The sequence below is a fragment of the Elgaria multicarinata genome, chromosome 4, assembly GCF_023053635.1.
Source record: "Elgaria multicarinata webbii isolate HBS135686 ecotype San Diego chromosome 4, rElgMul1.1.pri, whole genome shotgun sequence".
Classification (NCBI taxonomy): domain Eukaryota; kingdom Metazoa; phylum Chordata; class Lepidosauria; order Squamata; family Anguidae; genus Elgaria; species Elgaria multicarinata.
This window is the reverse complement of record NC_086174.1, coordinates 75149776-75164830: the sequence shown is the minus strand read 5'-3', so window position 1 is coordinate 75164830 and position 15055 is coordinate 75149776. Positions and strand designations below refer to the sequence as shown.

The 15055-nt window shown below is 45.4% G+C and overlaps 1 protein-coding gene across 2 annotated transcripts in view; it reads left to right on the top strand.

Annotated features, from left to right (window-relative positions):
• The window catches only part of GRM1 (glutamate metabotropic receptor 1), a 224946-nt gene that overhangs the window by 169835 nt on the left and 40056 nt on the right, over positions 1–15055 (top strand). For both annotated transcript variants that reach the window (XM_063124574.1, XM_063124575.1), the window contains exons 4-5: positions 2435–2681; positions 10975–11143. In XM_063124574.1, coding sequence (XP_062980644.1) covers positions 2435–2681; positions 10975–11143 — 416 coding nt within the window. The remainder of the gene's footprint in view (positions 1–2434; positions 2682–10974; positions 11144–15055) is intronic.

Here is a 15055-nt window from a genome sequence, read left to right as displayed (position 1 = left end):
GTTACATAAATAACTCATATCTGCCTTATAAGTCATCCATGAGGAATATTTCCATCCACTTCTCACATCCCTTTGCCTCCATTCTGCAACTGGTGACCTGAGCAGAGAGTTCTATTCTGTGTGTTACTTTAGGGGAAGGTTTGCATGTCAATATACTTAAGAGAAGGAAAAATCAGAGGTAGCAGCCACAGAGGCAATGTACATAAGCATTTTTAAGGACATGGTTGTGGCAGTTCAGAAGCAGACCGCACAAAAATTAAGGGCCAAATTAGACGTAACATTTGCCCTTATATGGGCAATATAAGGTTTTTCTTTAACTAAGAGCCAGCTCGGGGGAGAGGGATACCTGGGGCAGGTTCACGGCATAGCAGGAGGGGTACCCACCATGGTCCCTATCAGAATCAGCCCCCTAATTGTAATGGAAGGAAAGTTCCCATTCGAGCTAATGGGAGCATTTTTCTCCTGTTGCAAATAAGTGCAAGGTGGTCTGATTCCAATCAGACTGTGGTGGAGGCAAAGCATTAATACCCCACTCCCCAAATGCAATGGTCCTGATCCAGGCCAGGGACCCCAGGCTGGTTATTTGTGTATGGGGGGCACCATCCTTGCAAGGGCAACCTCTGAGACAGCAGCCATCACGTCTAGCCCACTGCCACAGACCGATCATGTGAGTGCTGATTTCTTAGGCCGGATGGGTTCGCTTTTGGCATCAATCACCACCAGCTGAAAAGCTGCTGTTGAGACAGCTTCAGATAACCTGCCAGCCATTCTGCGTTCGGCACAGGGCATCAGCTGCCCTGCCAGTGGCTCTCCCTATGGCCGTGTGGCTACTACATGTCAACCCAGGCTGACTGAAGACTATGGCAGCCACCAGCTAAAATAAATCTCATGAACAGGCCGACAGATATTGATCTACAGCAGAAGCAAGAGAGCTGACCCAGCCATGACAAAAGCAAGAGGAAATTGCTCAAAGGTGCCACAGAAGGTTATTTTTATTCTTTAAAATGGCCTACCCTGCTCTCTTTCAAGGGACAGTGGATTTTCTCTCCCCCACCTCACCCTGCCATTTGCTTTTTGTCTGGGAATTTATTTCTATTAAGGGAATGTGTAACCACCACCCACTTTTGGGAGTTGCAACATCTGGAGGGTCACATGTTCCCCAACCTTGCTCTGTTAGGTCAGGCTCTGCTTATTGAGAATTATTTTTAGGCCACCCCTTACCATTTCTTATTTTGAGGTTCTTATTTTGACTTGAAAGACGGTTGTGTCTCATATTGTAATGTATGTATTCATGTTTATATCTCATGCTATCCATGTACCTGGTCTTTTGCAAAGTGTGAGAGGATGGGTGCCTGCACCAAGGGGAGAACGTTCTAGTAACAGTCCCAAACCAGACAACAGAGGAAGGGGAGGAAAATGGAGGCAGGGGAGTAAAGGGAGATAGGATGTGTGATCGTTTCAGTTACACATGCTTAGGCTTAGATATAATAGTAGACTGAGGATTGGGACTAGAAGGTTGTGCCAAAGACTTCACAGAAAAGGTGGGTTTTGAGGAGGGATTTGAAGGAATAACAGAGGTAGCCAGCCCAAGGTATTTTAGGCAAAGGGCAAGATGACGCCCCATTCCCAGTCCACATAAGAAGCTGACTGGCCTGGCTGTAGAATCGTACTTTGCCACTGGCGATGGGATAGTGTCCTCGGCCACATGTAAGACAGCAGCCTAGCTTAGGGGGCCCAGGACAGGTTGTGCTCTGTCCTCTAACAGAAGGGAACAGCTGGGCAGTTTAATACCCAGGTGGCTGCTGCCACTGTTGCCTGAGGTGGTTGCCTCACTCTGCCTAGTGGTAGAGCCGGCCCTGGGAAAGAGCCTGAATTCTGGAGGCAGCTCCAGGCATAAGGGATAGCATGAATTTATATTTACAGTACTCTGGAAATTGCAGTGCTTAAATGTATACCAAAGTATTGCATACAGTACCATATCCAGGTTTTTGAGGGCCGTTGGGCAAGAAATAGACTCCTTCAGTGAATCTGCCTTCTCACTGCCACTGTCGCCAGCTGCTATTGCTCCTCCTCCTCTTTCTCATCATTGCTACCACTTGCTTGGTTGACAGGCAGAGCACCAGGGTGCAAGCAGGCAGGGGCATCTCCTTCTCACCGCCATGGTTGTCCAGGCTAATGCAAGAGGCAGGTGAAGAAGCAGATGGCCATAGTGAAGAGGGGGAGCAGCTCCAGGAGGTTCTTGTTAGTGGGTCCCTGCTGAGGCATGGGCACTCAGCAGGGGCCCAATCATGCCTATCTATGATGCAGGCCCCAATTGCATAAATCTCTTTACATTTCATTAAACTTTAATTTAATTTACATTAATTGACATGTAATTTACATCTTCCTATGCAATACTTTAATTTACATTGATACACTTGTCTTCTGCTTATAGGCAACGAAAGTTTAGAAGAAAACTATGTCCAAGACAGTAAAATGGGATTTGTTATCAATGCCATATATGCTATGGCCCATGGCCTACAAAGCATGCATCATGCCCTTTGTCCAGGACATGTTGGACTGTGTGATGCCATGAAGCCAATTGATGGGAGCAAACTCTTGGATTTTCTCCTGAATTCTTCATTCTCCGGGGTTTCGGGAGAGGAAGTTCGGATTGATGAAAATGGAGATGCCCCAGGAAGGTAAGGTGGTATTACATTTTGCTTCATTAATTGAAGTCACAGTCGTCACAGCTTATGAAATTTAGGCCAAGTCATAGCTAGAAGGTTACACTTTCAACACTGAAAACTATCTGCCCAATGTGCCAACTTACCAGTTTAAGCAGAAAGAATTCCTCCAACTGCCATCTTCATGGACAAAAGAATACAGCACTGGGTTCTCCACCCACCTCTTGAGATGTTAGTCGGGTTTACTAAAGAAGATCTGACAAATACAGTTCACATGATTGACACCCTGCTGGTCCCACAGATTATTCTGGCCTGCCACAAGGGGCTTGAACTGTTCTTCGAGAAGGGAGGGCAGTGGAGGTGGCTGACTCATCAAAATGGACCAATTGTTATCCCCAATCATTTCCCCAAATTACCATTTTCCTATGATACCTGAAAGAACTGTCCATTACTTCTACAGTGGTTCTAGTAAGACATTAAAGTAAAAGCAAACAAAACATATAGCATGCCTGGAACTGAAAATAACCAAAACAGTAAGTAAGGACACAATCCCATGCATATTTAGACACAACCCCCAGCATACCCCAGCCACAAAGGGGCTTTTTTGCATTAAAAGAAAGAGCATTGGGATGCCCCTTGATCTAGCAATGACCCAGGTGGGCTCATTGGCCTGGAGTGTCTTTTACCAGCTTCAGCTGGGTCACCTGGGCAGGGATAGCTTGGCCATAATTATTCATGCTCCAAATTGGATTATTAATCCTCCAAACTGGATTACTGTAATGCATTATATTTTACCGCTACCATTCAGAAGATGACACAGAAGCTTCAGTTGGTGCAGAACAAGGCTTCCAGAATCTTGACTGGTTCATATTTTACCTATTCTGAAAGAATTACATTGGCTGACTATTACCATCTGAGGCCAAGAGGTACTTAAAGCTCTAAATAGCTTGGGACCCAATACCTGAAGGAGCAACTCTTCCCATACCAGCCTGTCTGTGCCATAAGATATTCTGTAGAAGCCCTTCTTTGAGTATCGTCTTTAGCAGAATATATTCACCCAGGAGAGGGCCTTTTCAGTAGTGACCCCTCAACTATGGAATGCCTCCTGCAGACACGCTCGATGGCTGCCAACACTATCATCATTTTGGTGCCAGGTTAAAACCTTTCTTTCCCCAGGCATTCTATATGTTATTTCGTTCTCTTTGTTTTTGTGCTTTTAGTTAGTTTGTTTTTTGTTTAGCTGAACTGTGACTTTGCATTCTGTTTAGGTTATTGCATGATTTGTATTACGTTGTATTGATACATTTCTGTGAATAGTGTTATTCATACTTTTGTACACAATCCTGGAATCGTCTAGATCATGAGTGGGTAGCAAGAGGGCTGCAGGGCACATGCAAACTCCTCTCTGCGTGCATACATTGCAGACATAGGCACACACATCTCTCTCACACACACACCCTTGCAAACACACACATACTCCCCCCTTCCATCCTATTGCAGATTGCTGGGTTGGGAGAGAGGCTTTAACTTCCCTCCAATTCCAGCGATCACAGGGTGGTTAATAAGCCACACTGGTTTGTTAGCTACTTTGCACAAGCTGGTCATGTGTAGGGAGTATTAGCATAATTACACTTGGCAGCACAGTTTGTTATGTTATGTGAGTTGTGGTAGGGTTCTGGGAGGCTTGTTACTCATGGCAACAAGCAATCTTGGCTGGGTTCACATGACCCGCCAAGCCACGCTGCCAAGGGAAATTATGCAAATCCCCTGCAGCATACAACTGGCATGCTGCATGGTGGAGGAAATAAGCTGCTGTATCTTATTTACCCAGCTGAGACCATGCAAACTGGTATCATTAGGATGGGAATGGGGTGAAAGCCTCTCCGCAATCCCATCAGTGTTGCTGAAGTTCGTTGGGGGAGGCATTAACCTCAGCCCCTCTGGGGAAAGAGAGTTCGTGGGGAGATGCACCCTCTTTCCTTACAACAGTGGGTTCTTGCCAGCCTGCCAAACAGCTTTGGTGATCCAGCGAAAGACCACTTCTCCAGGGAAAGATGCTGCAGAGGGAAGGACACACCCTCCTTCCCCGGGGATTGTCACCTATCCATCCTACAGGGTTAAGCCCTTTGCCTCACTCTCCACCTCAAAAACCTGCTCCTGATGGTTGTCGGTCCCTCTGGACCAGCATGGGATCAGGTGCAGAGGGCTGCCGCAAGCGGTGAGATCACTGAAGTCAGGTGCCCCATCATGTACAAAGAGAAGCCCTGTCTGCTAAGGCAAACCCACCACTGGATGCAACCCACCATGAGCAAGACATAACAATATTCATTTTCATATCATGTACACACTATCAAGTGCCCTGGAGGCTTCACATGACTTTTTCTGCAGAGCTACCCAAGAATGCTATTCTCTCTCCGTGGCTGCCTTTTCTGATAAGAATACAGAAATGAGGAGGACGACCTCTAAACTGAAAGTAAAGCAAATAAGCCTTCGTCCCAAAATGCAAAGTATCTCTGTTTGCTCTCAGGCTTGAGATCATGCTCACAGGCATAGCAGGAAAAACCCACAAGTGCTTTGCTGTGGGATGTTCAAATCCACCCAACAGCTGCAAGGACCAAAAATCAATCATCTTGCAATTAAATAAATGTTAAAATACAAACGAAGCAAGCAAAGCCATGGTGACTGAGGGTGGCTTACTTGTGAATAAGTAACGTTAGTTCTATTATTATTACAAAGCAAAAAGTTATATATGTTCAGATGACACACTTAGCCATGGTAGTTAAGCATTTTGAGCTAAGCCTTTTGACTTAGCGTGTTGTGTGAACCCTTCCTAACCATGGTGGTTACATGACCACGGTTTAAACACGCTCACTAACCATTTCCTGCAAAAGTGTTAGTGGCCTAACCTTGACTTAGTGTATTGTCTGAACAGGCCCAGTATGAAATGTACCACGGTTAAAGGATGGTTGTTGTAGATCATGGGTGATAAACACACAGCTAACGGGCCACATATACACCTCCAACTGCCATAATGTGGCAAAAAAGGATGTTTTGCTTTAAAACAAGGCATGTGAGGGAGGGCACAAGTTGTTTTGAAGCAAAATCATGGTCCTCAAAACTTCCTGGAGCACGTTTTTTCTTGAAAACCAGGTGTCTGCTCCCTGCACAGCTTGTTTTAAAGAAAATGGCTGCCGCCACTGTCAATTTCGCAAGCAGCAGGGAGCGTTCTGGAGGGAAGTGGACCACTGGACCCACCAGTGTTGTCCATTTCTATTTTAGATATTATGTGGAGAATGTTACTGAGGTCAAAATGAAGCTTCACATTCTTAAGAATTCAAATCTGATGTAATTAAAGGAATAAGAACTTGAAATGGCAGGCCCGGTGCCAATTATGGTTCATTAATCAGCTTTCAGTCATGTTATATGGCCACAGTCCAACTATGTGCAAGCACAGCTGCCAGAACTTCATGTGTATAACACTTTAACAAAATTGGAAATTGCACATGTTGGCTATTTAGCAGGGAAGGAAAATCAGGGGGCTCTAAATCCAGTGCTTCAGCCATGCCTGAATAAGCTGTTCAGCATTATCATTTTCTGAAATGGCCACCAATCCAGCTTGGAGGAGAAAATCCTCTGCCCCCCTCACACACACACACCTTTTTATGAGAGTGCTTCCTCATTCAACTACGAATATATGTAAGACGCCTGGGTTAAATCAAGGAGTATGATGAGAATATAGTTCTGCTCAAATTGTCAGCTGTGTCCAGGATTCAAACAGCCCAGGGTGCAAGAAGAAGGCTATTCCAACTGCAGGAGGGTCTTTCCAACAGCAGTCCATTGTATCCCTTTCATTCATGCTTTGGAGCAGTCCATTGTACCCCTTTCATTCATGGTTTGGAGGTCCACCCAGCCATGGGCATGAGGGGCTGCAGTTAGAAGAGGATCTGGAAATGCCTTGCAAAATACCATATGCATCTCTTTCCCAATGTCACTGTGACTTAATTTCACTGTGACTTAATTTCAGTGGTAGTAAGAACAAATATTAAAGAGAAAAGTACTTAAGGTGAGAAATAAATAGCATCTAGTCTTTTGCTTGCAGATCATATGAAGCTAATCCAATGCTCCTTTCCAAGAAGATAACTCATTTCTGAAAATGATAGATGTTGTTTACCTAACCAGAGGTTGACAAAACTGGGATAGCATGATAAATAGCTGGCACTTTATGTATAGACGAGAGGCCACAGGACTGACCAACCATCTATCTGCACTTCAGCAAAACACCGGTTTTCCTGCCAGCTGTGATATGCCTCATGGGCTCAAAAGAGATCTGTCAAATTAAGGTCAGTCGACAGAAGGTCTCTACATTAAGGCAGCAATCCTATACCCTCTTACCAGGGAGTAAGACCCATTGAATGCAATAGGATAGTGATGTAAGGCTGCATTCGTTATAACAACAAACCATCGCTGAGGTTATGACAATTTCCCTCGGGCTCATGTACTCCCCCTTCTCTTCCCCTCTACAAATATGGGTGTTAGAGACTGGAAGCTTCTATTTGCAGTTTATAACAAACTGCAGTATCCTGTTCCATAATGTGAACCACAGTTAGTTAACAAACCAGGATACCAAACTAGTATCTGATTTGATAATTACCTACAGTTTTCACAAACCACAGTTTCCCCAATATTCCCTGTTTTCCTAGTATATCTCCATTGTGAACCATTTAACAAACCCTGAAGAAACCCAGAAAAACACCTGAATTTTGTTTTTGTTTACATACATGATGGACTCCTATGTGTAAGTTACATTCCCTCTGTAACTGCTGGGTTCTAACTCCTCAACAAATATAATTTACAACTGACCTGTAAAAATATCAAACAGGAGTGATCTTACTTCAAGTTCAGGTGAGAAAAAGATTTGGCCAAGGTCCTGCTTTTCTGAATCAGTTTCATTTGCCTGTTCCTCATTACTATTCAGGACACAAACACCTGTCTGGCTTTTCTTGTCCTCAGCCTTTGCATGGTTGTGATACTGAAAGTGGCTGAGTGCTCTCACCTTGGTCTAAAACCACCCAGCAGATAGACAAAACAGCTGCCCAGAAAGAAGCATGCCTCTTGCAATTGCCTAGACAAAATCACAGTTTCTAGCTGCAGCTTTCTCCTCATCCTGGATTTTCAATCAAAATACTCCTCTGCCTGCCACCCACAACAATCTTTTCTTCTCTACCTCTCATCAGCCAGCTTGTCTGTCTAGACTCACTGGTGCTTTCTCCTCCTTCCTTCACTCGGCTCCGTGCAGTCCTCCTTCTTTCTCTGTCACCTCGAAATTACGGCTGCCAGTCATCCCTTTTACACAATTCCTTTTCTATGTGAGAAAAAGCAACCTAGCAAAGCAGCACCAGAAGGGTTTTGCAACGCAGTGCTGGTATGCCTCAGACAGGCACGGTGGTGGGAGGCAAGGATGGTGGGTGGAACAAGGAGGCTGCAACTCAAAAGCCGGCAGAAGCATGTAAGCTGACTTTGTTTTGGTTTTGTGCGAGCATCTCCAATTTCCCTTGAGCCGGTGAGGAGCAGATTTTCCACCTGGGTTGCGAAATGTTCATGAGATGCTTGCAAAGCTGCCTTTCATTCATTATTAAGTGCAACCTAGTGATTAATTTATGTCAAGGGTTCTCTGAATCCATCATAGGAAACCTGCTTAAGCCAAGGAGAACATGGTTTGGGCCGCCATGGGTTACATAAAGACAGGTGGCTTATCTGGCAGATCAAGTTAAAAGGATTGGCCTGCTGTCCTCTGAGGGAAGGACCCTAGAAGAAAAGAAAAACAAAGGATGGTCCCCAAACAGCCAGGCTTAACCTACATGTATCTATGGCAGAAATACTGGTTTAAGCTAAGGACTGCCCCATTCACATGTAATGTGGAGAGTTGGAGTGCAATTGGGATTATGGGAGGAACTGAACCCTTGCCTGCCTGCAGCTCCTGCTGTTGCTGCCCTTGACCCAAGGCACTTTTCTTCCAGCTGGTGCCATGCTGGATCAGACCAAGGGTCCATCTAGTCCAGCACTCTGTTCACACAGGGGCCAACCAGCTGTCGACCAAAGACCAACAAAGCAGGACACAGTGCAACAGCACCCTCCCACCCATGTCCCCCAGCAACTGGTGCACGTAGGCTTACTGCCTTGAATACTAGAGATATCACACAACCATCAGGGCTAATAGCCATTGATAGCCTTCGCCTCCAGGAATTTATCCAACACCCTTTTAAAGCCATCCAAATTGGTGGCCATCACTACATCTTGTGGTAGTGTGTTCCATAACTTAACTATGTACTGTGTAAAGAAGTACTTCCTTTTATTTGTCCTGGATCTCCCACCAATCAGCTTCATGGGATGACCCCAGGTTCCAGTATTTTGAGAGAGGAGAAAAATGTCTCCCTATCCACATTCTCCATACCATGTGTAATTTTGAACACCTCTATCAGGTTTCCCTTTAGCCTCCTTTTTTCCCAAGCTAAACAATCCCAGTTGTTGTAACCTTCCCTCATAGGGGAGATGCTCTAGCCCCTTAATCATTTTAGTTGCCCTTTTCTGACTCTTTGATATCAAAAGTGAGCCTGACTGGCAGAAAAGTGTCTGGAGGAGGGATTGCAGGGGTAAGAGTGGCAACTAGGAGAAGGTTTCAGCACTACACCAAATATGACTTTTTGCCTCTTTTAAGTTGCACACTCCATGGGCTGGGGAATATGCCTCCTCCAGTAGTAGCAAATCACCATGCTTCATTAGGGAGCCTGCCTAACATATTAAAAACTGTTGCTTGGACCCTGATTAATACTCCATCCATGAAATGGACTCTGATCCAGCATGGCTGTTCTTACGTTGTGGTATTTAAGACCGTGATTTTGTACAGATCATAATTTGTGCAACTCACCCCACTGAAAACTCAGTGAATTGGCCCAACTCATCATCCACCAAGCCGGAGTCTGAGGTTTGGGGCATTGAGCTGGATGATGATGATGATGATGATGATAATAATAATAATAATAATAATAATAATAATAATAATAATAATTTTCTTACCCGCCTCTCCATTTTGATCAAGGCGGGGAACAACAGTAAATATAAATACATAAAACTGAATTAAAACATAATATACATTGTTAAAACATCCTAAAATCATTATAAAAACATCCTAAAATTCCACTGGATAGGCCTACCAAGCTCAACCCTCCCAAACAGATTCTGCTGACATCTCTAGTCACAACTCCCAATCAGTTCTTCTTTATTTCCCCCCTCCACATACAAGGAATTTATGCAGGGGATCAGCAAGATAAGCTTAAGTCATTGTTGTTGTTTGCTGTCTTACTACCTCCTCAAAAAAACCATACAGGAGTCTGATTTGACTGGGGGGGGGGGAAGGTATGCACTCCCCACACACCTTTTTTTAAAGGGGAATAGCCCCTCTTTCCCACTACAGCACTAGTAAGTGCTAGTGATGTTGTGCAAGCATTAGTTTATGCTCATACAACATCAGTAGTGCTAATGCAGGGACAACATTGGATCCTTCCCTTAGCTTTGAATAATATAGATTAACCACCCCAAAAATGTCAGATAATTTTCTGGCTTTGAACATTAGAATTTTAGCTCATCATTACTCAAATATCCCTTTCACCCTAAGAGACAGGTGTGTGTGTTTTTAACTCAATGTTCTTAATGTTTGTAGAAATCATTAAGACCACCTTGTGCATCAGGTTTACATACATTACCCTGAAGTCATTATGAACTTCCTTTGTGTCCTTGTAGCTCCCTTCAATATGATCACCACTTTTTTTACTTATTTGAACCTCCTACTTGTTAATTATTTCTCATGAGGCATTTTTCACCTGGCATTTCATAACAAGGGAAGTGAATTAGCACAAATCTCGGTAGACATCCCCAACAATTGTACAAAAGCAAAAGCAACTATTCTCTCAAAATCATAGACATACTAAGCACCATTAAGATGGAATCCCCATTTCAACAATAAACATGCTCAGAAAAATCCATAAACATAGACTGACAGAGATTTATGTAGCACAGGTAGGTAGGCCCTGGTGACCATCGTAAGCTGATTCTGGCAAAGTGAAGGAAATAGTGGCCAGAACACACACCTGTAATTATTTGATTTTAATAAGGAGCATGGCCAATGAAGTTAAATGGACCATTGGGAGAGAGGGTGTCTTCCATTTTGAATCTGAGTGGGAGAAGTGAAGGAGATGCTATGCATACTGGCCATGGTTAACTTGTCATTTTGCCCTCTGCTCTTCTTCCCTAGGTATGACATCATGAACCTGCAGCGCATAGAGTCTAACCATTATGATTATGTATACATTGGGACCTGGCATGAAGGGATGTTATATATTGACGATAACCGGATTCAGATGAACAAAAGTGGAATGGTCCGGTCAGTGTGTAGTGATCCCTGTTTGAAAGGCCAAATTAAGGTATGTTGCCATCTCTTATTTCTAAAGGCAGATCTCTAAGGGGTGGGTGGGTGGAATGATGAGATGAGAAGAATCCCAGACCTTCCTTGGACATGCGTACAATATGTGTCTGGGATGAAACAACAGTCTACATTCTTCACCAAAGCAAATTTCTTTAAGTTTCTGTGCTCAATATAGAATGTAAGTGGATGTGCATATATTTGCAAGATTCTGATACCAAGAATCAACAGGTTGTTGTTGTTTTGCTGGCAAAGGGCCAAAGCTCACTGGTAGAGCACAGCAGAAGGTCCCAGGTTCAATCACTGGCATCTCTGCGTAGGACTGTGAAAGACTCCTGCCTAAAACCCTGCAGAGCTTCTGCCAGCCAGTGTACATAATACTGAACTAGATGATGATGGTGATGATGATTACATTTATATCCCACCTTTTTTCCTCCTTAAGGAACCCAAGGGGGGGTACATAATCCTCCTTCTCCCCCATTTTATTCTCACAGCAACAACCCTGTGAGGTAGGTTGGTCTGAGAATCTGCGACTGGCCCAAAGTCTCCCAGTGAGCTTCATGGCCAAGTGGGGACTAGAACCCAGATCTCCTGACTCCCAGGGCCTTGCTAGACGAGGCCTTAGCGCACTGTGAGGCCCGGTTTCCCTGCTGTGCATCCAGATGACGCACAGGGGAATCCGGGGTCAGGCCGCGCTGAAGCCTCCCCTAACGTGCCATAAGCGAAGTCGCTTATGGTGCACCTTTTCCGCAGCCCCGGCCTGAGGCTGGGGCTGCGGAACGTCTAGCAAGGTCCGTGGCTTTTTGCGGCTACTCACTTACTCACGAGTAGCCAGGAAAAGCCACAGACTGGGCACAGCGCTCATATGAGCGCTGTGCCCATCGGGCCAGGGGGGAGATGGGGGGGAAGGCCGGACTGGCAGGAGAGGGGGACGGCGGAGGGTGGCACAGATCGGGGAGGGAGGGCAGAGGGTGGCACAGATTGGGGAGGGAGGGCGGAGGGCGGCACAGATCGGGGAGGGAGGGCGGGGAAAAAGTGGGCAGGAGGCATGGGAGGGGATCAGGAGCAGATGGGGGGCTTAAGTAAAAAAAACCACTTACCTTCTCCGGAGTCTTCGGGGCGCACGTGGCCCCTTTAACAAACAAACAAAAAAAGGTCGACGCTGCAGGGCTTCCGGAGTCCCTGTGCGTCGTGCATGTAGGAGGCGGGGCGGCGCACGCTAAAGTTAGCGCGCCGTCACCCCGCCTCCCTGCTGGCTTATCCGGCATCGTCTAGCAGGGCCCCCAGTCTGACAGTCTAGCCGTTACAGCACACTGGTTATTTTCCCTAATACATAATTTTTAATGTATTTTTTAATTGGAGAACTCCACTCTAAACAATTCAGAAGAGTGTGAATTTCAAAGGGTCCTCCCATCTTCAGTTTGCATGGTGGTTCAATCATGAGAAATGAGGTAAGTTTGTATTAAAATGCAAACTACGCACATTTCCCTGGCTATCCCTACTTCTAACAACAGCTGGAAAGTCCTTAAAATTCCACTGTGTCTGCTGCTTCGTGTCCTGCCACAGTAACCTGTGAGGTAGGTTGGGCTGATAGTCTGTGACTGCAAAGTCAACCAGTGAGCTTTATGGCCAAGTGGGGACTAGAACCCAGATCTCCCAACTCTTTTTGACAGTCTAGCTGCTACACCACACTGGTCCTCTGTGGACGAACAGACTGACTTGGTATAAGGCTGCTTCCTATGTTTCAAATGGGTGATAAGTAGAATAAGGGGGAGAAAAAATATTAGTGCTCTGTTGATCCTTTGCATGTTTTACACTGATATTCTATTACGCCTGGAAGGGCTCAGTGTGGGCAGCTATTGTTGAAAACAGGAGTGGGCATCCCTCAGGGCACATGCGGACTGCATCCATTCTCTGTGTGGCCTGTGAAGCTGGGAGAGCTGATCAGCTGAGCTGCAGAGAAAAGACCAATGTTCCAGACAACAATTCCAATTAGGGTTGCAGATTTAGCCTTCCCCTTCCTCTGTGACCCGATGCAGGCGGGATTGTTGATCCTGCACTACTATTAGCAGCACCAGGACGGTGATCTTGATCAGGTTGCTGGGGGGAGGGGAGGTCACTGCTTTCTCCCCACTAATGACAATCATGTTCAGCGTTGTTGGGGAGAGGCTTTAACCTTCCCCAGCAATCCCATCCTCCTGGGCATGTGTGTACTCACCTGTGTGCATATGCACATGTGCACATGCAGCCTCTGACCCACAAGCTGGTCCCACATGCAGCCCTTAGGGCTGAAAGGGTTGCCCACCCCTGGTTTCAAACAAACAAGTATCTGAACAGTATTAAAATAATAATAATAATAATTAATAATAATGGTATGATTTCATAATTAATTTAAAGACACTTTCCTTAGGAGTCTCAAACTCTTGACATACATTACCACCAAAGTCCTCACAACATTCTTGAGTTGCTGTTAGTAATTATTATTATTATTTGATTGATTTATTACATTTCTATACCACCCAATAGCTAAAGCTCTCAGCAATTTACAAAACAATAAAACCTTAAAAACGCAATATAAATATAAACATGTGCAAGTTAGACTGGTATCATTATAACCATGTTACTGATGGGTAGCTGAGGATGAGTTCAGGTAATGAAATCTCGATTTCCTGGTGAGGGTGATCTGGCAACAACCTCTGTCAACCCGTTGATCACCATGGTTAATTTGGCTGATCCAGCTGGCTAGGCAGATGTCCCCTTCTACTCTCATTGCTCCATGTGCCTCCCTCCCAAAGTTGCACACATTCCCCCTGCTCCCCCTACTTCTAACAACAGCTGGAATGTCCTTAAAATTCCACTGTGCCTCCATCTTCATAGAATCATAGAACAGCAGAGTTGGAAGGGGCCTACAATGCCATCGAGTCCAACCCCCTGCTCAATGTAGGAATCCACCCTAAAGCATCCCTGACAGATGGTTGTCCAGCTGCCTCTTGAAGGCCTCTAGTGTGGGAGAGCCCACAACCTCACCAGGCAACTGATTCCATTGTCATATTGCTCTAACAGTCAGGAAGTTTTTCCTGATGTCCAGCTGGAATCTGGCTTCCTTTAACTTGAGCCCGTTATCTTGACAGCAGTGCTTTCGCACTGTGAGGCCTCGAGCTCCCGCATTTGTGCTCCTTCCTGGCATCTGCATGGGAAGGAATGAGAGTGCGGAGTTGCTACCAGCACTGCCACCACGCTGAGTACCGGGGTGGGGGGGATGGCGGAGGAATGAGGCAGCCAGAGGGGGATGAAGAGAGGGGTGCATCTCCTCTCTCTGATCTCCCTCTGGCTCCCCGTTCCTTCCCCCCTTTTTTAAAAAATATTTTTATCTGTAACTGCGCAGCTTCGCAGATACAGGTTTTAAAAAATAAAAATGGGGAGGAGGAACAGGCCACCATTTTTTATTTGCAGGGATGTGCAGGGCTCTGCTGAGCTCCCAGAGGTCCGCCCCTTCCCTGCCCAGCCGATGGCAACCAATCAGGGGCGCCATTGTCTGTGACACGCCTCCACAGCGAAAAAAGTTGGGGTAAGTGCCCGACTTTTTTTCTGTGGAGTTTTGGGGGTTTGCCCCTGATGGCTTCGCAATGGCGGCTGCATCATATAGATGATCTACTGCTACTGCAAATCCAGCCCAGGACAAATCATTCATCAAGATAAGCCCTGTGTCTCCCGTTTCGTGTCCTGCCACTGTAACTGTATCTCTTTTGCTAGCTTACTCTGTTTGAAGATCTAACGAATTGCTTTTGTTCCCTCCAGTTTTGGATAAATAAAGCATTATTGATCTAGCACACGCGTTCTAGTTTTTGTTTGTATAATCAGAACTTTGTTTCTTGCCAAATTGTCTTGCCTTAATCTTTTCTCAAAGGGCAGA